The following is a 16,808-nucleotide window of genomic DNA, read 5'->3' as shown; positions in this document are numbered from 1 at the left end:
TATCTTTCCTCTTGCTACTATGCGATCAAGTCATTGATCACCCAAATGGAGATGGGGTGGGAGTGGAGTCAGTTCTCAATCAAGTATTCTCCGCTGCGAGTCACGAAACCCAAGTAAGTCTGCAAAATGAACCCTATAGATACCTTAAGTGTCTAACCTTCTAAAGAGGCCAGCAAACGTCCACATTCCGTCTTCAACTGCCATACAAACTCAGCATTCCTTTGATAGTCTGCAGTGTCTTGGTGCATTGGTTGCTTTCAAATGCGCTCTTCACAGTAGTGTCACAGGGGAGTAAGCAACCCCCCAGCGAAGTTAGTTGTACAAATTTGGTCTAACGTGTCAATGATAGCATATTATGTTCTAGGCCCTTCAGACTACACAACCGATCCTGAAAGTCTTCCGGATGACGCTGCAATAACCCTCGGTAGCTCGAGAGCGCACACACTGGCGTTGTTCCTCATCAGTATAACGATGATGATCTGTCCAACGATTCTTTCGAGACAGAAGCTGCCAGGGCAGATGCCAGTCGTTGGCTCTAATTCGATGGCGATTGCAGCTGCCTGTCGAGTCTCCCCGCTATCTCAAGTTCCCACGCACTCAAACGAAGAGAATACCACACAAGATACTGAGCTTAAAGAGCTTGTCTCAACCACAGGCGAGGGTGTCGAAGGTGTAAAGGGGGCAGGCACGCCGAAAACAATGATATACTTCCCGCTCAAGTGGGGCGAGGTCGAGATGCCCAAAAACTGGCACGACCAGCCGGAAGGGTGCCGGGAAACGGAGGGAGTAGGCCATCTCAGTTTTGGCACTGTCCTGGACAACCCCCGTCCTCCGAAGGAAGGTCGCCTTTATGTGTGATAAGTATAAAGGAGAGGTCAATCTAGGCCCTGGCCTTTTCTCGCGTCGCCCTTCTTTACAGATCAGATCGGCCAATGCTGACTCCTTCATCTTGCGTGGATGTTCCTAGATAAGTATCTGAACACAATGTACAAAATCTTGTGGAAAGAGGCCTCTAGGCTTCTGCGCTTTTGCGCCATATGGGAAATTTCCAGGTCGAAATCGGACTTGGTCAGGCCGGACGGGGTGATATTGGTGTTGCTACTACTATAACTCCACATCGCATCTTCACCGTAAGGCCACTGAACAGAACGCCAGAGGAGCTAGGCAGCTATAGGAGTAGATGCTGTATGCGACAGACTGTTTGCGTTTGGTTCTTGTGACATATCGAAGTCAAGATCACAGCTGATGAGGCGTGACTGGAGATGGAATCAGAATCAGCCTGAAGCATCGAGAGTTTCCGGTATACCAGCTAAGAACACAAGAGGAATCGATCGTATATGTTCTCGTCAATGTTATGTCCGGGACTACCGGGCTTTGTCTTGAGTAGGCCCAGTCGTGTGGGATGAAAGTCCGCTAGCTGCAGAATAATCCATCAGCTTGCATGTGTGAAAGGCGGGACTTCAGTCGGTAATCCTGCCCTGTACTCATGCCTGTGCGGAAGAACTTGTGCAGCCCGGTGAGAGGCGGGTTGTGTGACGGTGTGATGGTGAACAAGACCCAGCACCGAAGTGTCAGATTCTAGCGCCGTCGGACTGGACAGTAGCCGTGATCCTTATTGACTAGTCTGCGATCTGGTTTGTCAGTATCAATGAGGAAGAAATGGACATGCTGCATCGGGGAATGTCGTTGATAAATTGTCCTACAATGACTTGACCTCACGTCATCACCGGACATACGAGTAGCCAGGTTCGCAAGGACTTAAGACACCCCTTGGTGAATGACCTACTTGCCGATGGACTTCAACTACAGCCCTAGAGATCTCGACTAGGCATGGTAAAGTTGCTATAGGGCTCACGGTTGATGTGCTTGGAAGATCTGGTGAAAACAAGCAGAGAAATCAGACCGCATCTTCGGAAGCATCGAATATGACAAATAGTCTACGTGAACATGCCAAGCTGCAATACCCCAACAACGGCCGCCGAGCCCGATAGGCGCCGAACACGCCTGCTGTGCCATGATCCTAGAAATTGGCGACGAAGAATATAGAAGAAACAGTTTCCATGTACCACCACGTGGCCGTAGACGTGGGACCCCGGAATGTCACTGATCCGCGAGGCGTTGACGATCATGAATGGAGGTTGGCCGGGTCGCGGGCCAGGGCCTGGCGATCCTCCCATGCGGATGGAATTATTCTCGACCGGACAATGCCAAGCTTTTTTGTTTCGTTTGTCAAAGAGGATGAAAGTTGGGACGAACAAACGGCTGCTCTCCCGTCGCTTGTTTTATTTTTAGGCGGCAATGGAAAAAACAAGCGCGCTGAAGGTGGTGTGCCGTGGGCTTGCATTGGCCCTGCAGAGGCCCAACACAGCCTCTGGATGCCCGGATTGACGCTCTCCGGGCGACCAAAGAGCCAATCAGAAAACGGGCGCACCCCAGCCCACCTTCTGTTCTAAGAAAGTTTACTCCTCCTCCCCCAAGCCCTCCATACGCAAAGTGGTCAAGGCCCGTAGTCTCGGGACTTCATCCGTCGACTGACCAATCCGCGCAGAGACAGCCTGGCCGGCCCTATGGTTTTCTGCAGGATTTCGACTTTTGTAAAGAGCAAGACCAATGACTCCAGCCTAGCGCTGACGGGTAGACCGGCTCCAGCAAGGCTTCCATCTCGTCGGAGTACACCACTCCCGGGAGGAACTGGGTAGCTACGCCGCGTGCCAAAGACGCGTGCCATGTTGGCACATTCCCACGTCTTGCTCACTGCCCGCTGTATGGTGAGATGGCGGTCGGGTGCGTTCGTTGCCGTTGCTAACTCCGTCCCCCAGCCATGCTTGGGAGGCCGGGACCTTGTTGACGATGGATGATTTGGGTCCAAAATAGAGTACATCCACTAAGAATACATGGCAGCCTGTTCCTGAATCCGCATTCAAGCAGGCGAGCATCACAGTATATAACAAAGTGTCATCTCCCGTGTTCATGATACCTTCTCTTACATCTCATCTCGCATCCACATCTTCACAGTTTCCTACCTGCTCGAGTTCCTTGTTTCCTAGAGTCTGTCATCTCAGCTTTACACCAACCTAATACCAAGTCATCCAACATACACAGTAATCAAGATGCTCTTCACTCAGACCGCCGCCGCCGCCTTCCTGGCTTTCGCCTCTTCCGCTCTTGCCGGACCTATCAGCACTCGCGATACTACTCCGGCTTTGAGCTTGACGCAACAGCTATTCCTCGCTGATACGTGAGTTTACAATAAAAACAACATCAGGCTTGAGTATAAAACTAATGAGAACAGCGCTGCCGACCGCTTTAAGCTCCTCCCTGATGACAAGCAGTTCGTCTTCGACTTCAACCAGAAGCAAGCCAACCCCGGAAAGGGTGGTGAGCTCGTCGCTGCCAACCGCAAGACATTCCCCGCCCTCGTCAGCACCGGAGCCGGCATGGTAAGTTCCCATGACACCCCCAGATTACCAAACAACAAAGCTAACGACCCCAAAAGGCCGTCGGACGAGTCAAGCCCTGCGGCATGAACACCCTCCACGTCCACCCCCGATCCGTCGAGCTCCAGATCGTCACCGAGGGCCGTCTCATCACAGAGATGGCGCCCGAGAACGGCGTCCTCGCGGCCGACGGCAAGACCCGCCGCATCATCCGCACCGAGCTCAGCCCCTACATGATGACCCCCTTCTACCAGGGCTCCGTCCACAGCCAGTTCAACCCGGACTGCACCGACGCCATCTTCGTCGCCAGCTTCACCTCGGAGGACTTTGGCACCGGCCAGATCGCCGACGAGACCTTTGCCTTTAGCGACGATCTCATCGCTGCTACGTTCGGCCAGAGCATCGACGGCGAGGATATCGAGATGGTCCGCGCTGCCATTCCTGCCAGCATCGCCCTTGGTGTCGATGCGTGCTTGAAGAAGTGCAACATCAAGAAGCGTGAGATTTAAGGGGGTGACGTGGGACGTGGGATGTATATAACTTGCTACAAACGGGATTGGGATTGTGAGGGCATAGCGAGGGGCATGCATGGCATACTTCATGATGGCATTGGGCGGGAGCGCATCTGATTTGGCTTGGGTCGTGAGCATTGGGCAGGCGTTCTTGGCATTGGGTCATCTTTACTGGTTTTGTTCTTTGTTTGAATACTTTGAAAAATCACATGCATGACGTTTGGAAATCTTTAAGAAACATACCATCTCTTTTGTGAATACTGCCACAGCTGTGGCTTCTGTGATTGCTGTTGCCGCCTCTAACACTGCGGCCTCTGTCCTTGTTCCCAACACCCTTTCCAGCCTTGTGTTACTTATAGAGACTGCCTAATTTTCCTGTGCTGGGGCGACTACTTTTCCTCCGGGTTCATATGTACTATATAGAGCAAGTATTGATGTCGTCGTCGTCGTCGTCGTCGTCGTCGTTATCGTCATCGTCCGTTATTATCGTCCGTCGCTATTGTTAATTCTATCCGCTTTACTCCTACCATCCTCAGTCGGAGGAACCCAAAACACAGGATATACAGTTTCTTCAGCACAGGGAAAATAGACGGTCTCTACTTATGACCTAAAGCTTACTTGACTTACAAAGTTGGAGCCCCGGTAACAAAAGGCAACAGGCAAATTCATTGCTGTGTACTGTGCATGAATCAAAGTCTGAGCACCAGTGCTTTCGCTTTGATATTGCATAATGAAAACTGCGTTCTTCTCGAAAAAGCTAATGCCTCTCAGATAAGGCCAGGAGGAGAAGAGGGACCAAAAGTCTCCATAGCTTCGTGGTTCCCGTCATGTAAGTCAGACGCATTCCTCGGCTGGTCCAGAATGGGTCTCCGCGTGCCACCAGATGAACGAGAAGCAACGTGATCTAACAACAAGACGCTCTCATTGGGTCATAGGTGATAATGTCGATGGAGCAGAAGCAAACATCGCGGCCCCCGGATCTCAAACCTAGTTGCTATTACACAACTTGTCCCCAGAAGAATAGTCGATGAATAGAGATGAAGCCTCAAGAAAAGAAATCGCACATGCTCAACACGAGATTAGCAACTCAAGACACAGAAAGCTTGTGTTCAACCAGGCTCCACACGTCCAATCTCTTCGGTAGCGTTCCTGCCTTCTGCCAGAGATGCCGTCCCAACAATTCTCTAGTATGTATCCCTTGAATGGTCGGCTTCTCCACGCGCAAATGGATGCAAGTGTGTTTTGCCCGGTCTCTCCAGGTTTCCCTCGAGGGAAACAGCACTAACCTGACTTGGTCATCACAGTGTTTCTGCTTACCTCTCGAATCTGATAGAATGACACAAGCCACCAAGGCCATGGAAGGCCGGTACTGAACGTGTATGCATGGGTGGACGCTCATCGTGAATGGGATGTAGCGAAGCCACAATGACGCATGCCAAGGTCGTTCCAGCGGCAGGAAATGAATGTGTGGCCTAGCGGCGTCTGTTGCTAGCAGTATTCACTTGGTCTTCTGCGCCAATATCGTGGACAGGGACGGCAGCCCGATGCTCAACAGTCTCCTCGCAACGTTTCCTAGATTTTGTCACAATTACCGTGAAGATGCTTTCATGAATCCACAGTACATGGCAGCTTGGAGAAGTTCACCTAGATGCAGACCTTGATCGAAGGCCTCAGGTGCCAGATGAGCCTCCTTCCATCCAGCGGACCCTTAGCGAAGCTGAAGTTATCCATTATCTACACGGAGCCGAAACTACAGCATCTAGGTGACAAGCGTTGTTGGCCGTACGATGACCGCAAGCTCAGAGATATTCTCTACGTCACAAAGTATGTCAAATCAAGACTGATCAGTTGGTGCTTGGCGCGGGGACGCGATGCCCCAGTCTCATTTAAGAGAGCGAGGATTAAGGCGGGCATGGCGTGACCTAGCCTGTTCGCGGCCCTTCGGAAGACCTAGCGCCTCAAGGGTTGTCATCAGAAACTGCAAATGATCATCCATCAGTAATTGCGCTGTCAGCCTTGTCCGGGCTATTGGAAAATCCTTCCAGTCGAACAGAAGACCGTTGAGGACGTCGACTCTGGAACGCCAACCATTGGCATGTCGCAATCTGGAGACTGGGACAGCTACACAGACGATGCCCACGATTTGAGTACAGTCTACCGGGGGAATAATTCCCCTGTAAGTACCTTCTTAGGAGTTTTGTATACAAATAATCGATCTTTCTAAACCCTGTACTTCCCTCAAATTTCAACGTTTTTCGAAACGTAAAAAAACACAAAAATAGAGATATACTAATTCTCTATAGAAAGAAATTTAAAACGTATTTATAGCGTTAAATTTCATTTTTCTAAGTAAAAAAAACGCCCTTCGAAGTCACCTACAGGGATACGCCAGGATTGTTTCAGTACCGACAGGCCAAATATTTCCCTGGAGGACTGTATGCGAGCACGGGAGATTCTAATCGCGGGCGCGTCTACAGGGTCTGGCGTGGAGGTTTGGCTAGGCCGACTCGGGCACAGCTCGCTGGAGCGCAATTTCCTGCTCTGGCGATGGTGGCATCTGGCACCCCGGATCTCTCGCACGGCCAGCAAAGATGATAGATCGCATCCGCTTGCTGGCTGACAGTTGCTCCGGCGTTGGCTCGTTCACCTTGCCCGAGTCAACGAGACCGGGGCTGGAGAATCGTCGGAGAGAAAGAAAGCTCGGTCGCTTTCCTGGGCAAACGGCACGTGGGTTCTCACCAGTTGAGGGTCCTGGGACATGAGGCTCATGCAACATGTCCACTTGCCAGGATGGTCGGAACGCCCTTGCGAAGATGTGCAGTTGTGCTCGACAAGGCTCTCGCGAAGGGAAGCAAGCCCGAGGATTTTGAGGGGGAACCCGGATAGTTAAGGAGGCAAGCCGCAGGCGAAGTTGAAAAGGGTAAGAGCGTTTCGGTCTGTGGTTCAAGCCTGGAGGCGAGCGGTGCAGGGCCGACTCGACGTTGGAGTAAGGAAGTTAGGCGTTGGCTTTGGCTGTTGGGGGCTTGAATCTTGATAGGAGAATCGGTCCACGGAAGGGGAGGAGGCGTCGTTTGGGCCTCGGCATGGTGGGGCCTGTTCCAGATATCGTGAGCTGCGCTTCCAGAAGGAGAAGGCAAGACCGCTGGATCATGGCGTCGGTGTTGAAGAAGGCGTTGCTCCGCATTCCGCACTTTTGCATTCCAGCACGGCGAGAAATTCGGTCCAGGAGAAGAGTGCGAGATTCATGCAACCCTGCGAGGGAGGCGACCCATTCGTCGCACTATCGTGTGTTTTGGTGGTCAATTCAGGAGGTCGCAGCGACAACGGGACGGAGTGTGGGAGTCTGTAGTCTGGGTCGCGGTGCTCAGGGGAGAGAAAATTTCGTCGAAAAGCGGCAAAGCTGAGCCTGTCGGCCGAGTCGACTGCGAGATTGTTTGCTCAAGTCGCACGTGGAATTAAGCTTGATGGATAAGATTGGATGACAGGTTCGCGTGTGACATTGCGACCGGCGCTTCTCATCAACTCTTTGAATGGGCGACTGCCAATTTGTCACTCGTCTGCACGCTTTCTCTCTCGATCGAGGACGGCGCGGAGAGGCTCATCTGGAGGATTGCCCAATGTGGAAACGTCCCCTCGCCGGTCGACCAGCCGGCGCCTCCTGCCCCCTGGTCGTGTGTGTGCGCCTGCTGTCGGGTCTGGAGTTGTCAGTGTCGCGCTGGTCAAACTCAATGGGCGCCGCGGTCAGCCATTTTCCAACGGCAAGGGCAACCGCGACACCAGTGGGAGGTGCTTGGCCAATGAGAAGCGGTACCTGCGTCAATTTATGCATGACCTCACAGGTAATGTGTGGAAATGCAGCACTTATGCAGGAACTGGGCAACGGTGGAGGTCAACACTAAGAACCGACCAACCGTCAGCCTCCCCGTTGGGCTGGGCCTGTGCTTCTCATTTCGTTTGGCCCCAGGCGTCTTATTCGCGCGCTGCCTCCCATTGGCTCCTGCGCTGAACAAGTCAAGCTTTGCCGAGATGACGGCCGAGTCTGATTGGCGAGTGCACCCAAACTTCAGCACCCCCGTCGTTTTCATTTCCCCCCGGGCCTCGCATCCTTGAACATCGCAAGGCCCAGTCCGCTCCAGTCCGTCCATCGTCGGCCAAGCCAGTGCAAGCCTCTGCCTCACCCCGGCCGACACCACCGCCCAATGTCGCCATGACCAGCCGGAATCCTTGGGCGCGCCCCTCAATGCCCTGGTCAAACCAGTGGCTCTCTCGCAGCCCTCTCTCCTCTTGCGGCCAACAGGGGGCAGATCGCGCAAGGATCTTTGGACTGGCTTTTCGCAAATGCCTGTCAACGGCCTGCTGCAACGCACCAATCGCCCTGGGCACACTCGAGCACGATTCCCGCCCCAGATGATTGTTGCTCGTTCATTTCATCGTCGGCCCATCCTGCCACCTCCACCCTCGCGAGTTCTCCTCTTCCCTTCTCTTGTCCTTGCACCGCATCCTTACGCCTTGCCCAGTCTCCGTTTTGAGACGTTCCGCTCTTTTCACCGACATTCGCTTGAACCTTTTCGCTTTCTTCCGACTCACGCTCGTTACCGAATCAACACGCGCGCGCCGCCGCTGCTCACTACGCCTTGCCTCCATGTTATAGCATTGAGTCCGGACAACTACTCAAGAGACCGCTGCTATTCACAACTTCACGCGACGCACGCCCTGCTGGACCGAGACTTGGCTCTTTGAATTGTTGGAGGACTTCACGACAACTCGCGACGAGACCCCGCTTCCGAGATGAAGCTCACTACGATTCAGGCCGCCGTTGGCTCGGCCATTGTGTTGCTGTCCGCTCAGCCGGCCATCGCCCACGACTCTTCCCATCGCCATCTTCACAAGGCGCGGCCCGCCGTTAGCCCTGCTGAAAACGTCGAGCAGCTTGTTGAGAGGGAAGTCATCAAGAGGACCTCCGACGGCAAGGCCATCTGCAGCCTTCCCAGCGACTCTAGCTTGGTCAAGGTTCCCGGCGCTCAGAACAATGGCTTTGCCATGAGTCCCGACCAAGTCTGCACCGAAGGATCCTACTGCCCTATCGCTTGCAAGCCTGGCATGGTCATGGCACAATGGGACCCGAAGTCGTCCTACACTTACCCTTCCTCCATGGTGAGACTGTCTCGGGTATTCTTACTAAGTTCCAGTCGCTGACCAACACAGAACGGCGGTCTTTACTGCGGTTCCGATGGAAAGGCCACCAAGCCGATCAAGGACGCTCCTTACTGCGTTGAAGGCGCCGGCAGTGTTGAGGTCTACAACAAGTGCGGCAAGACCTTGTCCTTCTGCCAGACCGTCCTGCCTGGTAACGAGGCCATGCTTATCCCCAGCGTCATTGACAAGTCTATCACTCTGGCTGTTCCCGACCCCAGCTACTGGTGCAGTACCGCTGCTCAGTAAGTGACCTTTGATTGTCGCGAAAAGAGTCTCTTTACTAACTGTAATAGCTACTACATCAACCCTCCCGGTGTCACCGATGAGGGCTGCATTTGGGGTGATGAGTCCAAGGCAGTTGGTAACTGGGCTGCTTACGTTGCCGGTGCCAACATGGACAGCCAGGGCCGTACTTTCGTTACTCTCGGCTACAACCCCATCTGGGAGGGCTCCTCGTTGAAGAACACGAAGCCTACCTACGGCGTCAAGATTGAGTGCCCCGATGGTGGCTGCAACGGCGTTCCTTGCGCCATTGATCCCTCTTCCAACGCCATTGGCACGGTTACCAGCAACCAGGTCGGCACCGGCGCTGGCAATGCCAACTACTGCGTTGCCACCGTTCCCAAGGGCCAGAAGGCTCGCATCATTGTCTTCCCCCTTGATGGTTCTGGCGGCGATGACTCCTCCTCCGACGACAAGAAGGATGACAAGAAGGACGACAAGGTCGAGATCAAGGTCGCCAAGTCCACGCCCTCGCCGACTCCCACTCCTACCCCCACTCCTACTCCGACCCCGACCCCGACACCGACGCCGTCTTCTTCTGCTGCCCCGACTTCGAGCAGCTCTAGCGCCAAGGAGTCCAGCTCTGCGTCGTCTGCCTCGGCAACCCCGACTCCCACTGTTATCCCTGGTATGTTCCACGAGAACGACACGGACACGACCACTACGTCTTCCAAAGACACCAAGATGACCACCCTTGAGCCCACCGCCGCTTCCACGACTGAAGAGGCGGCCCCCGCGACCACCTCCAAGGAGAACGAAGGCGTCAGACAAGGTGGTGGGGCCATCGCCGGCCTCATCATTGCGTTCGTCGCAGCCACTTTCCTGTACTGATTGTCACTTGACCTCGGTGGCATCTATTCGCTTCGCGCCAGCCAGCAGCAGCTCGTTCTTCTCTTCAAAGTCTTTTGCTTGCCGATATGACGCAGCGCCGTCCTTATGCTGCTACTCATCGACCTCGACGTCTCGGACACAGCCCGCTCGGTCGGATATATCTTCACGCTCAAGGGCAGGCACGCTTGCCACGTACCCTTCTCGCTGCTGGCAATTCTTCGCTTCGTCCGTCGCTCACGAACACGCGGCAAATCTTTACATACACGCCGGTAGCAGATGGCGCCTTCATCTTTTGGACGTACTATATCAAATCTCCCGCGATGATTTCGCGGCAGTTTAGTGTTTATTGTTTTAGCAACATCGCGTCTATGGCGCGAGCTGGCGAAGCATTCTTCCGGGTTCAGTCACCTGGCCTCTCTTCAAACGGAGGCATTTACACTTTTGGATCGGCTTGCTTCTCATCTATACCCATTTACGTACGCATTATTTTTTGTTATTTATTATTTGAGGACATGTGGAGGAAGAGGATATGATATGGAAACATTAGTCATGACATGACGGGGTTGGGGGACCGGAAAGAAAATCTTATTCTTCAGGGGGAGACTTTTGTAAGATGACTGGCTTGGGGTCAGACGTTGAAGGTGAGACGATGTTGAGGATGGGACACGACGACGCGCGCGCGCGCGCGTGTGTGTGTGTGTGTGGAATCTACACCGCCTTGGTCCGTTTTTTCGACTCTTTCGTCGGATGGAGGATCCCGGTAGCAAGACCCTGCCTTATGATGGGCAATCAAATGAAAGATTCAGAATCAACTATTTCCGGTCTTGCTTCAAACGGTGCCGTGACTGCTCCCTGTCTCCCAGGCATGTCATATCACCATTGGCCCGTGGAAGTGGTAATATCAACTGGGTATCATTATTCTGCAGCTATCCTATGCCTTCGACACTGTTTCTGTGTCTAACCCTTGACCCAACCTGGAACGTCGTCCAGGTCAACTTCCTCCTCGTACTGTCTCTCCTTGATCGCGGTCCACGGTACCGGCCACCCCGCCAGCGTCGGGCTCTTCTTCGTGGCACCCATGACTGCAAACCGTCCCTGCGAATGCGCAATGTACCCATGCATGAAGCCCAACTGGATCAGAGTCGCAACATTCATCTCGACGTCGTCCATCTCAACGGGGCTGTTCCCCCACACCAGCCCCTCGTTCGGCCGCAGCTTCTTCGGTCCCCCGGGCGGCGGGACGAGAGTCGACGACGCGTCGTGGGAGACGGCCTTCATAAACGCCGGCGTGGCGTTGGAGGGGCGCTGGTGCTTGGAGGGAATGTAGCCTTCTAGCCTGCGCTGGAGGTACGTAGCCGTGGTGTGCAGGTCCGCGAGGTCCAGTGTTGCCGCCCGGCGGGAGGGTGCTGCCGCCGCGTTAGGGTTCGTGTCGTCGGGCCCTGGGGCGTATGTGAGGAGGAAGGTCTTGCGCGCGAGGGAGCGCCACAGGAGGGGACGGAGGCGGTGTGTGAGCACCAGCAGCAAGCCCTTGTCGAACAGCCACTTCTCGTGGATGGCGAGCGCGTTTTGGAAGAGGACGAAGTCGCCTCTGCGGATCGCCTGGGATAGGGGGTGGAAGATCGGGGCGAGGGTGGCGGACTCTGGGCGTGAGAGGAGGACCTTGGAGGGCAGGCGACCGAGGAGGAGGTTGCAGGGGATGAGGTAGCTGAGCACCAGGCAGCGGTGTGATGTCAACGCGGGCGGGATTTGGAGGTAGGCCTCTTCGAGGCAGAGAGCTGCGCGGACAAAGTGGCAGTTTGCGAGGTTGAAGCGGCCGAGGTAGTAGAGGAAGGTGACGCGCTGGGCTGCCGGATAGAGGGACAGAGGGGGCGAGTTTGTGGAGATATTTGTAAAGATTTGCTTTGCAAGGTGAGTTCTCCGGCACTGTATATCGTTAGAATCTGGTCACCGGCGATATATCGAAGCTGGGCTTACGGCAAAGAGGAGTTTGAGCACGAGGTTGGCGAACATGTACACGCCAACCTTCTTCCCCTCGGGCTTGCTGTAACGGGTACTGGAACGGTCTGTCAGGCAGGTGGTGAAGATCTTTTGGATGATCTCAGCCGAAGTCTCGGCGATGGACTTGCGGTCGTCTGCGTCGACGTTGCGGATTTTACGGGTCAGGTCGGGACGCTTGCTGAGCATCATGGTGAGGCGCGATAGGGACTCGCACAGTGACATTGCCGTTTTGAGGAGCATGCCGCCATAGGTTGGGTGGGCGAAGGCGGTGCTGCAGGAGCTGGGTGAACGTGTCAATGACTACCCTCAATGCAAGCTGGACACACACTTACTTGACCAGCCCGCTCAGCAGGGTATGTGCGCCGAGCAGATCGTCGTAGTCGACATCGCGCCAGAAGAGCATATAATCCTTCATGAACGTGATGAAGCCCGGCCACGGCGAGCCCTGGCCTTCCGGCACGTCGTCCTCTTCCGGTAGGCATTTTTCAATCGTGTCTTCGAGTCCGCTTCCCGAACGGAACTGGTTGCGCAGCTCGGCCGCGAGTTGGTGATACTGTTGATGCGCGTTCGGCTCAACCTGGAGCCAATTGCGGAGTTCGTCGCTGTTTTGGGCGCGCACAAATGTGCGAATCTGAGTAAGGAACTGTACTAGAAGCGCCATGGTGGTGCCTCCCGTGTTGAGATGCTGGAAGTGGGATGAATGGGGAGATGCTGGACGGTGAGGAAGCGAATATGAGCTTGGGGCATGCGATGAGAGCTCGTCGGTGGTCAAGGTAAGGTGTGAGGTGGGTTCTTCGATGAGCGGGAGCAGGGATGTGGCGGTCGGTGAGAGAGACTGGCGTTGCCCCGCCAGGATGGTACCGCGTCTACATCCAGAGCATCTCCACCTCATCACTTTCTATGCAGTCTTTCAAATTGTCTCACAGATCACCAATTCCTTCATGATAGGAAATATTTATGCTTTTTGATATGTGGCTTTTCATGTACAAGTGTACGCCGCCCAACATCTTGCGCCTAGATCTGTCCTTATCGCCGCGTCTGAGCGGCTCGCAACCTAAGAATCACGAACTGAGCTAAACCTGCAGCCTCCCTTTTGAAACCGAGCTGCACGTAGCCGGAGCTAGAAGACGACGTCCGATCTACATTGATTTACACAGACTCGACACGCTGCACCACCAGCGCAGTGGCTGCACCTCCTCCGTTGCAGATGGCAGCCACACCGTATTCGCCGGGCTTCAGCTGGTGCAGCAGTGTTACGAGAATTCTCGACCCGGAGCTTCCGAGAGCGTGGCCGAGAGAAATGGCTCCTCCAAGGGGATTCACGCGCGCTCCCTCAAGGCCGAGGATCTAATCGATAGTCAGCGGAAATCAAGTGGCTTGCAAGTCAATAAGCTTACCTTCTCATTGGCCTTGATGACAGCGGCGAAGGCCTCGTTAAATTCCCAGACAGCCACCTGGTCCTTGGTAATTCCGGCTCTCTCCAGCGCAATCGGAACGGCCTTGGCCGGGGCAATTGGAAAATCAACGGGGTCGACAGCGGCATCGGCCGAACCGCAAATCTTGGCCAGAACCCGGGAGCCTGATCCGTACTTTTGAGCAATTTCTTTGCTTCCCAGAACCAGCGCGCTGGCACCGTCGTTCAGAGTGGACGAGTTGGCGGCAGTGACGGTTCCTGTGCCGTCACGCACGAAGGCGGGCTTCAGAGTGGGGACCCTGTCGAACTTGACATCGAGGTATCCCTCGTCCGTCTCGATGACGGTATCGCCCTTCTTTCCGGGAACGGTGACGGGCGCAATCTCTTCGGCGAAGGCATTCGCCTTCCACGCGGCTTGAGCGCGCTTGTAGGACTCAATAGCATACTGGTCCTGAATTTCACGGGTGATCTCGTACTTCTTGGCGGTGTTCTCAGCGCAGTTGCCCATGTGGAATTGGTCGTAGACGTCGGTAAGACCATCCTTGATCAAACCGTCCTCCATCTTGACGTGCCCGAAAGGCGGCAAACTCGAGGAGCGGGGGACATAGTATGGCACTCTGGTCATGTTCTCCATGCCTCCGGCAATCTGGGCCTCTGCCAGACCCAATTGGATGTTCTGCGCGGCAAAGACAACCGCCTTCAAGCCTGAAGCGCACACCTTGTTGATGGTAATGGCCTCAACGCTCGACGGGAGACCGGCAAAGATCAAAGCCTGGCGAGCCGGCGCCTGTCCGACTGATCCTTGCAGCACGTTTCCCATGTATACGTCGGAGATTTTGTCGACAGGGACCTTTGACTTTTCGAGGGCAGACTTAATGGCGACAGCGCCGAGCTTCGGCGCGGAGACGCTCGTGTATGATCCATTGAACTTGTCGATACATCAGCCGACGGTCTCAACTTGTACACTTACAGGGGTTTCTACCTTTGCCGTTGGCGTTCTCGAACCACTGAGAATGTATGCATCGCGAATCTCTTGCCTCAATGCCGCTCTCGTTGAGAACAGGCGAGTCGCAGAGGCCTGCTTTGCGAATAGGCTCGGAAGCCTGGAGGATTGTCTTGAATACATGGTGACACGGTGACAGGCAGACTAGAGAAGGATTGACAAGGACGGCGGGCTTTGAGACGATCCAACGGGCACAGAAATAGATGGGATGGCTGCAGCTATTTTACAGAGGGATGGAAGACGGCGAACATGTGGAAAGGCGCGGGCGGCAATAGCTTACCCGAACTGTTCCCTCCCGCCTCTGCCTGCCTTACCCCAGGTATGCTGCGGGCTTCCTCGGCTTAAGGAGGGGGAAGTGCACGGGCGGGGCCGAGCTTCTCATGACCTCACCCCCCTCAGTGTGAACCCCAGGGTCGGCAAGCCGAGTCCCCCACCCCGGACCGTGAAAATATGGAGGTTGCACTTGCAGTTCGCTGGCTGCCGTCACTTTTTTTCTGCAGTGGTTCCGCGGCTGCATCCCAAGTGCTCCAGCTTCCTTGCTTCCCCGGAACGGCGGAACATGGCGGCATGTGCCTGTCGATTCCGATATCGTCGCGATCATCGTGTACGAGTGTAAATCACCGGCCATGAACCCGACACCGCGGCTCTGTAAATATGCAGGCGTAGGGTTCAGTAATCAGACGTGCGCATTGCCAATATATCAGCCTGGATTATCTGTATTGTAATTATCGACGCCGTTTGTCAGCCATGCTTTGTCACCTCTCGCCTGTGTAGGGCCCATCATCAGAAGCCAAAGAGCAAATGAGGCGTCTCGAGACCGCAGAGTGTCACTGCTTCAGTGTCCCAATGGCTCGAGTCGTGTGCTGCGCCTGGACCCGGGGTCCACTCGGCGTTGGTTTGGTCTCGTCTGATTCGCGTTTAATCTCCCCGGCACTGATTGGCCACAATCCAGAGACCCACTGATTGCGCCTAAGCGGCAGGCGGTGGTGACTGCTTCCCGCGCCATCCTCTCGGACTTGTGAATTCAATGTTCCACACCCTTCCTTTACCACCTCACGGCCCTTTCAAGAATCGTCGGAATCGCTTCGTTCCAACAATCACCAGAGTATTTCGGAATAGGCCATCAGCTCTTGGGCCTTGTGTGCATTTCCGAACCATAGCTTCCGCGATAGCTGTTGTCTCCTACCCCTCAGTCCCGGCAATCAGTCACCGACCGCCACCGACCGCCACCATGTCTACTGCTGCCCGACGTCGTTTGATGCGTGACTTCAAGGTAATTTCTATCGCTGGATTTTTCTTCGATGAAATATCACCACTGACAGCATGGATGACAGCGCATGCAAACTGACCCTCCCGCGGGTGTCTCTGCCTCTCCCGTCCCCGATAACGTTATGACTTGGTACGCCAGACCATCTACGGGCCGACCGGCTTTCCCACATGTGACTTACAGAAGCTCTCCAGGAATGCCGTTATCATCGGACCTGCCGATACGCCCTTCGAGGACGGAACCTTCAGACTCGTCATGCAGTTCGAGGAGCAATACCCCAACAAGCCGCCCGCCGTCAAGTTCATCAGCCAGATGTTCCATCCCAACGTCTACGCCACCGGGGAGCTCTGCTTGGATATCTTGCAAAACAGATGGAGCCCTACATATGACGTCGCAGCGGTGTTGACGAGCATCCAGAGGTAAGGCGGTGTGTGCATCGGACTGGAGCTGCGTAGGCTAACCATCGCCAGTCTGCTTAATGACCCAAACACCGGATCGCCAGCGAACGTCGAGGCTTCCAACTTGTACAAGGACAACCGTAAGGAGTACACCAAGAGGGTGAGGGAGACGGTTGAGAAGAGCTGGGAGGACTAAATTGCAATGATACCACAACAAAACACATACGACTGTCATGAACAACATTCATAGCCTCGCAGGAGCAGGGTACGCCCATGAGGGATAGCAGGAGGGCTGCGTCCGGGACGCTGGAGGACAAACAGAAGCACAGCCGTCAAGGTTCTGACCTCACAGTGTTGTGGCACTAACACGGCGAGGGCCGGAGCTGACCAGACACATTCCTTGGTTTTGCTCGCATTAAGCAGCTGGGGCATCCGATGAGGTGGGAGTGGGGGGTTTGGCGTTTCGGCTC

The 16,808-nt window shown here is 54.7% G+C and overlaps 5 protein-coding genes across 5 annotated transcripts; 3 read left to right on the top strand and 2 right to left on the bottom strand.

Moving 5' to 3' along the window:
• Window positions 1-3,110: 3,110 nt before the first annotated feature.
• COL26b_003157 (uncharacterized protein) lies at window positions 3,111-3,946 on the top strand (the record flags this gene model as incomplete). Its single annotated transcript, XM_053176060.1, has 3 exons — window positions 3,111-3,238; window positions 3,293-3,440; window positions 3,497-3,946. 3 exons carry the CDS (start codon window positions 3,111-3,113, stop codon window positions 3,944-3,946), a joined length of 726 nt encoding a protein of 241 aa, XP_053039960.1.
• A 4,791-nt stretch (window positions 3,947-8,737) lies between these two features.
• Window positions 8,738-10,258, top strand: COL26b_003156 (uncharacterized protein; the record flags this gene model as incomplete). Its single annotated transcript, XM_053176059.1, has 3 exons — window positions 8,738-9,103; window positions 9,155-9,387; window positions 9,439-10,258. The coding sequence occupies 3 exons, from the start codon at window positions 8,738-8,740 to the stop codon at window positions 10,256-10,258; spliced, it is 1,419 nt and encodes a 472-aa protein (XP_053039959.1).
• Window positions 10,259-11,215: 957 nt separating this feature from the next.
• COL26b_003155 (uncharacterized protein) lies at window positions 11,216-12,917 on the bottom strand (the record flags this gene model as incomplete). Its single annotated transcript, XM_053176058.1, has 3 exons — window positions 11,216-12,181; window positions 12,233-12,536; window positions 12,589-12,917. 3 exons carry the CDS (start codon window positions 12,915-12,917, stop codon window positions 11,216-11,218), a joined length of 1,599 nt encoding a protein of 532 aa, XP_053039958.1.
• Window positions 12,918-13,405: 488 nt separating this feature from the next.
• Window positions 13,406-14,796, bottom strand: COL26b_003154 (uncharacterized protein; the record flags this gene model as incomplete). The annotated part of the gene is made up of 3 exons (XM_053176057.1): window positions 13,406-13,603; window positions 13,654-14,598; window positions 14,641-14,796. 3 exons carry the CDS (start codon window positions 14,794-14,796, stop codon window positions 13,406-13,408), a joined length of 1,299 nt encoding a protein of 432 aa, XP_053039957.1.
• Window positions 14,797-15,904: 1,108 nt separating this feature from the next.
• Window positions 15,905-16,534, top strand: UBC2 (Ubiquitin-conjugating enzyme E2 2; the record flags this gene model as incomplete). The annotated part of the gene is made up of 4 exons (XM_053176056.1): window positions 15,905-15,946; window positions 16,008-16,072; window positions 16,135-16,359; window positions 16,411-16,534. The coding sequence occupies 4 exons, from the start codon at window positions 15,905-15,907 to the stop codon at window positions 16,532-16,534; spliced, it is 456 nt and encodes a 151-aa protein (XP_053039956.1).
• Between the last annotated feature and the right edge of the window lie 274 nt (window positions 16,535-16,808).

This window comes from Colletotrichum chrysophilum (genome assembly GCF_026319265.1).
Source record: "Colletotrichum chrysophilum strain AFK26 chromosome Unknown scaffold_17, whole genome shotgun sequence".
In the NCBI taxonomy this organism is placed as follows: Eukaryota; Fungi; Ascomycota; class Sordariomycetes; order Glomerellales; family Glomerellaceae; genus Colletotrichum; species Colletotrichum chrysophilum.
The sequence above is the reverse complement of the archived record's forward strand: the minus strand, read 5'-3'. Positions and strand labels throughout refer to the sequence as shown.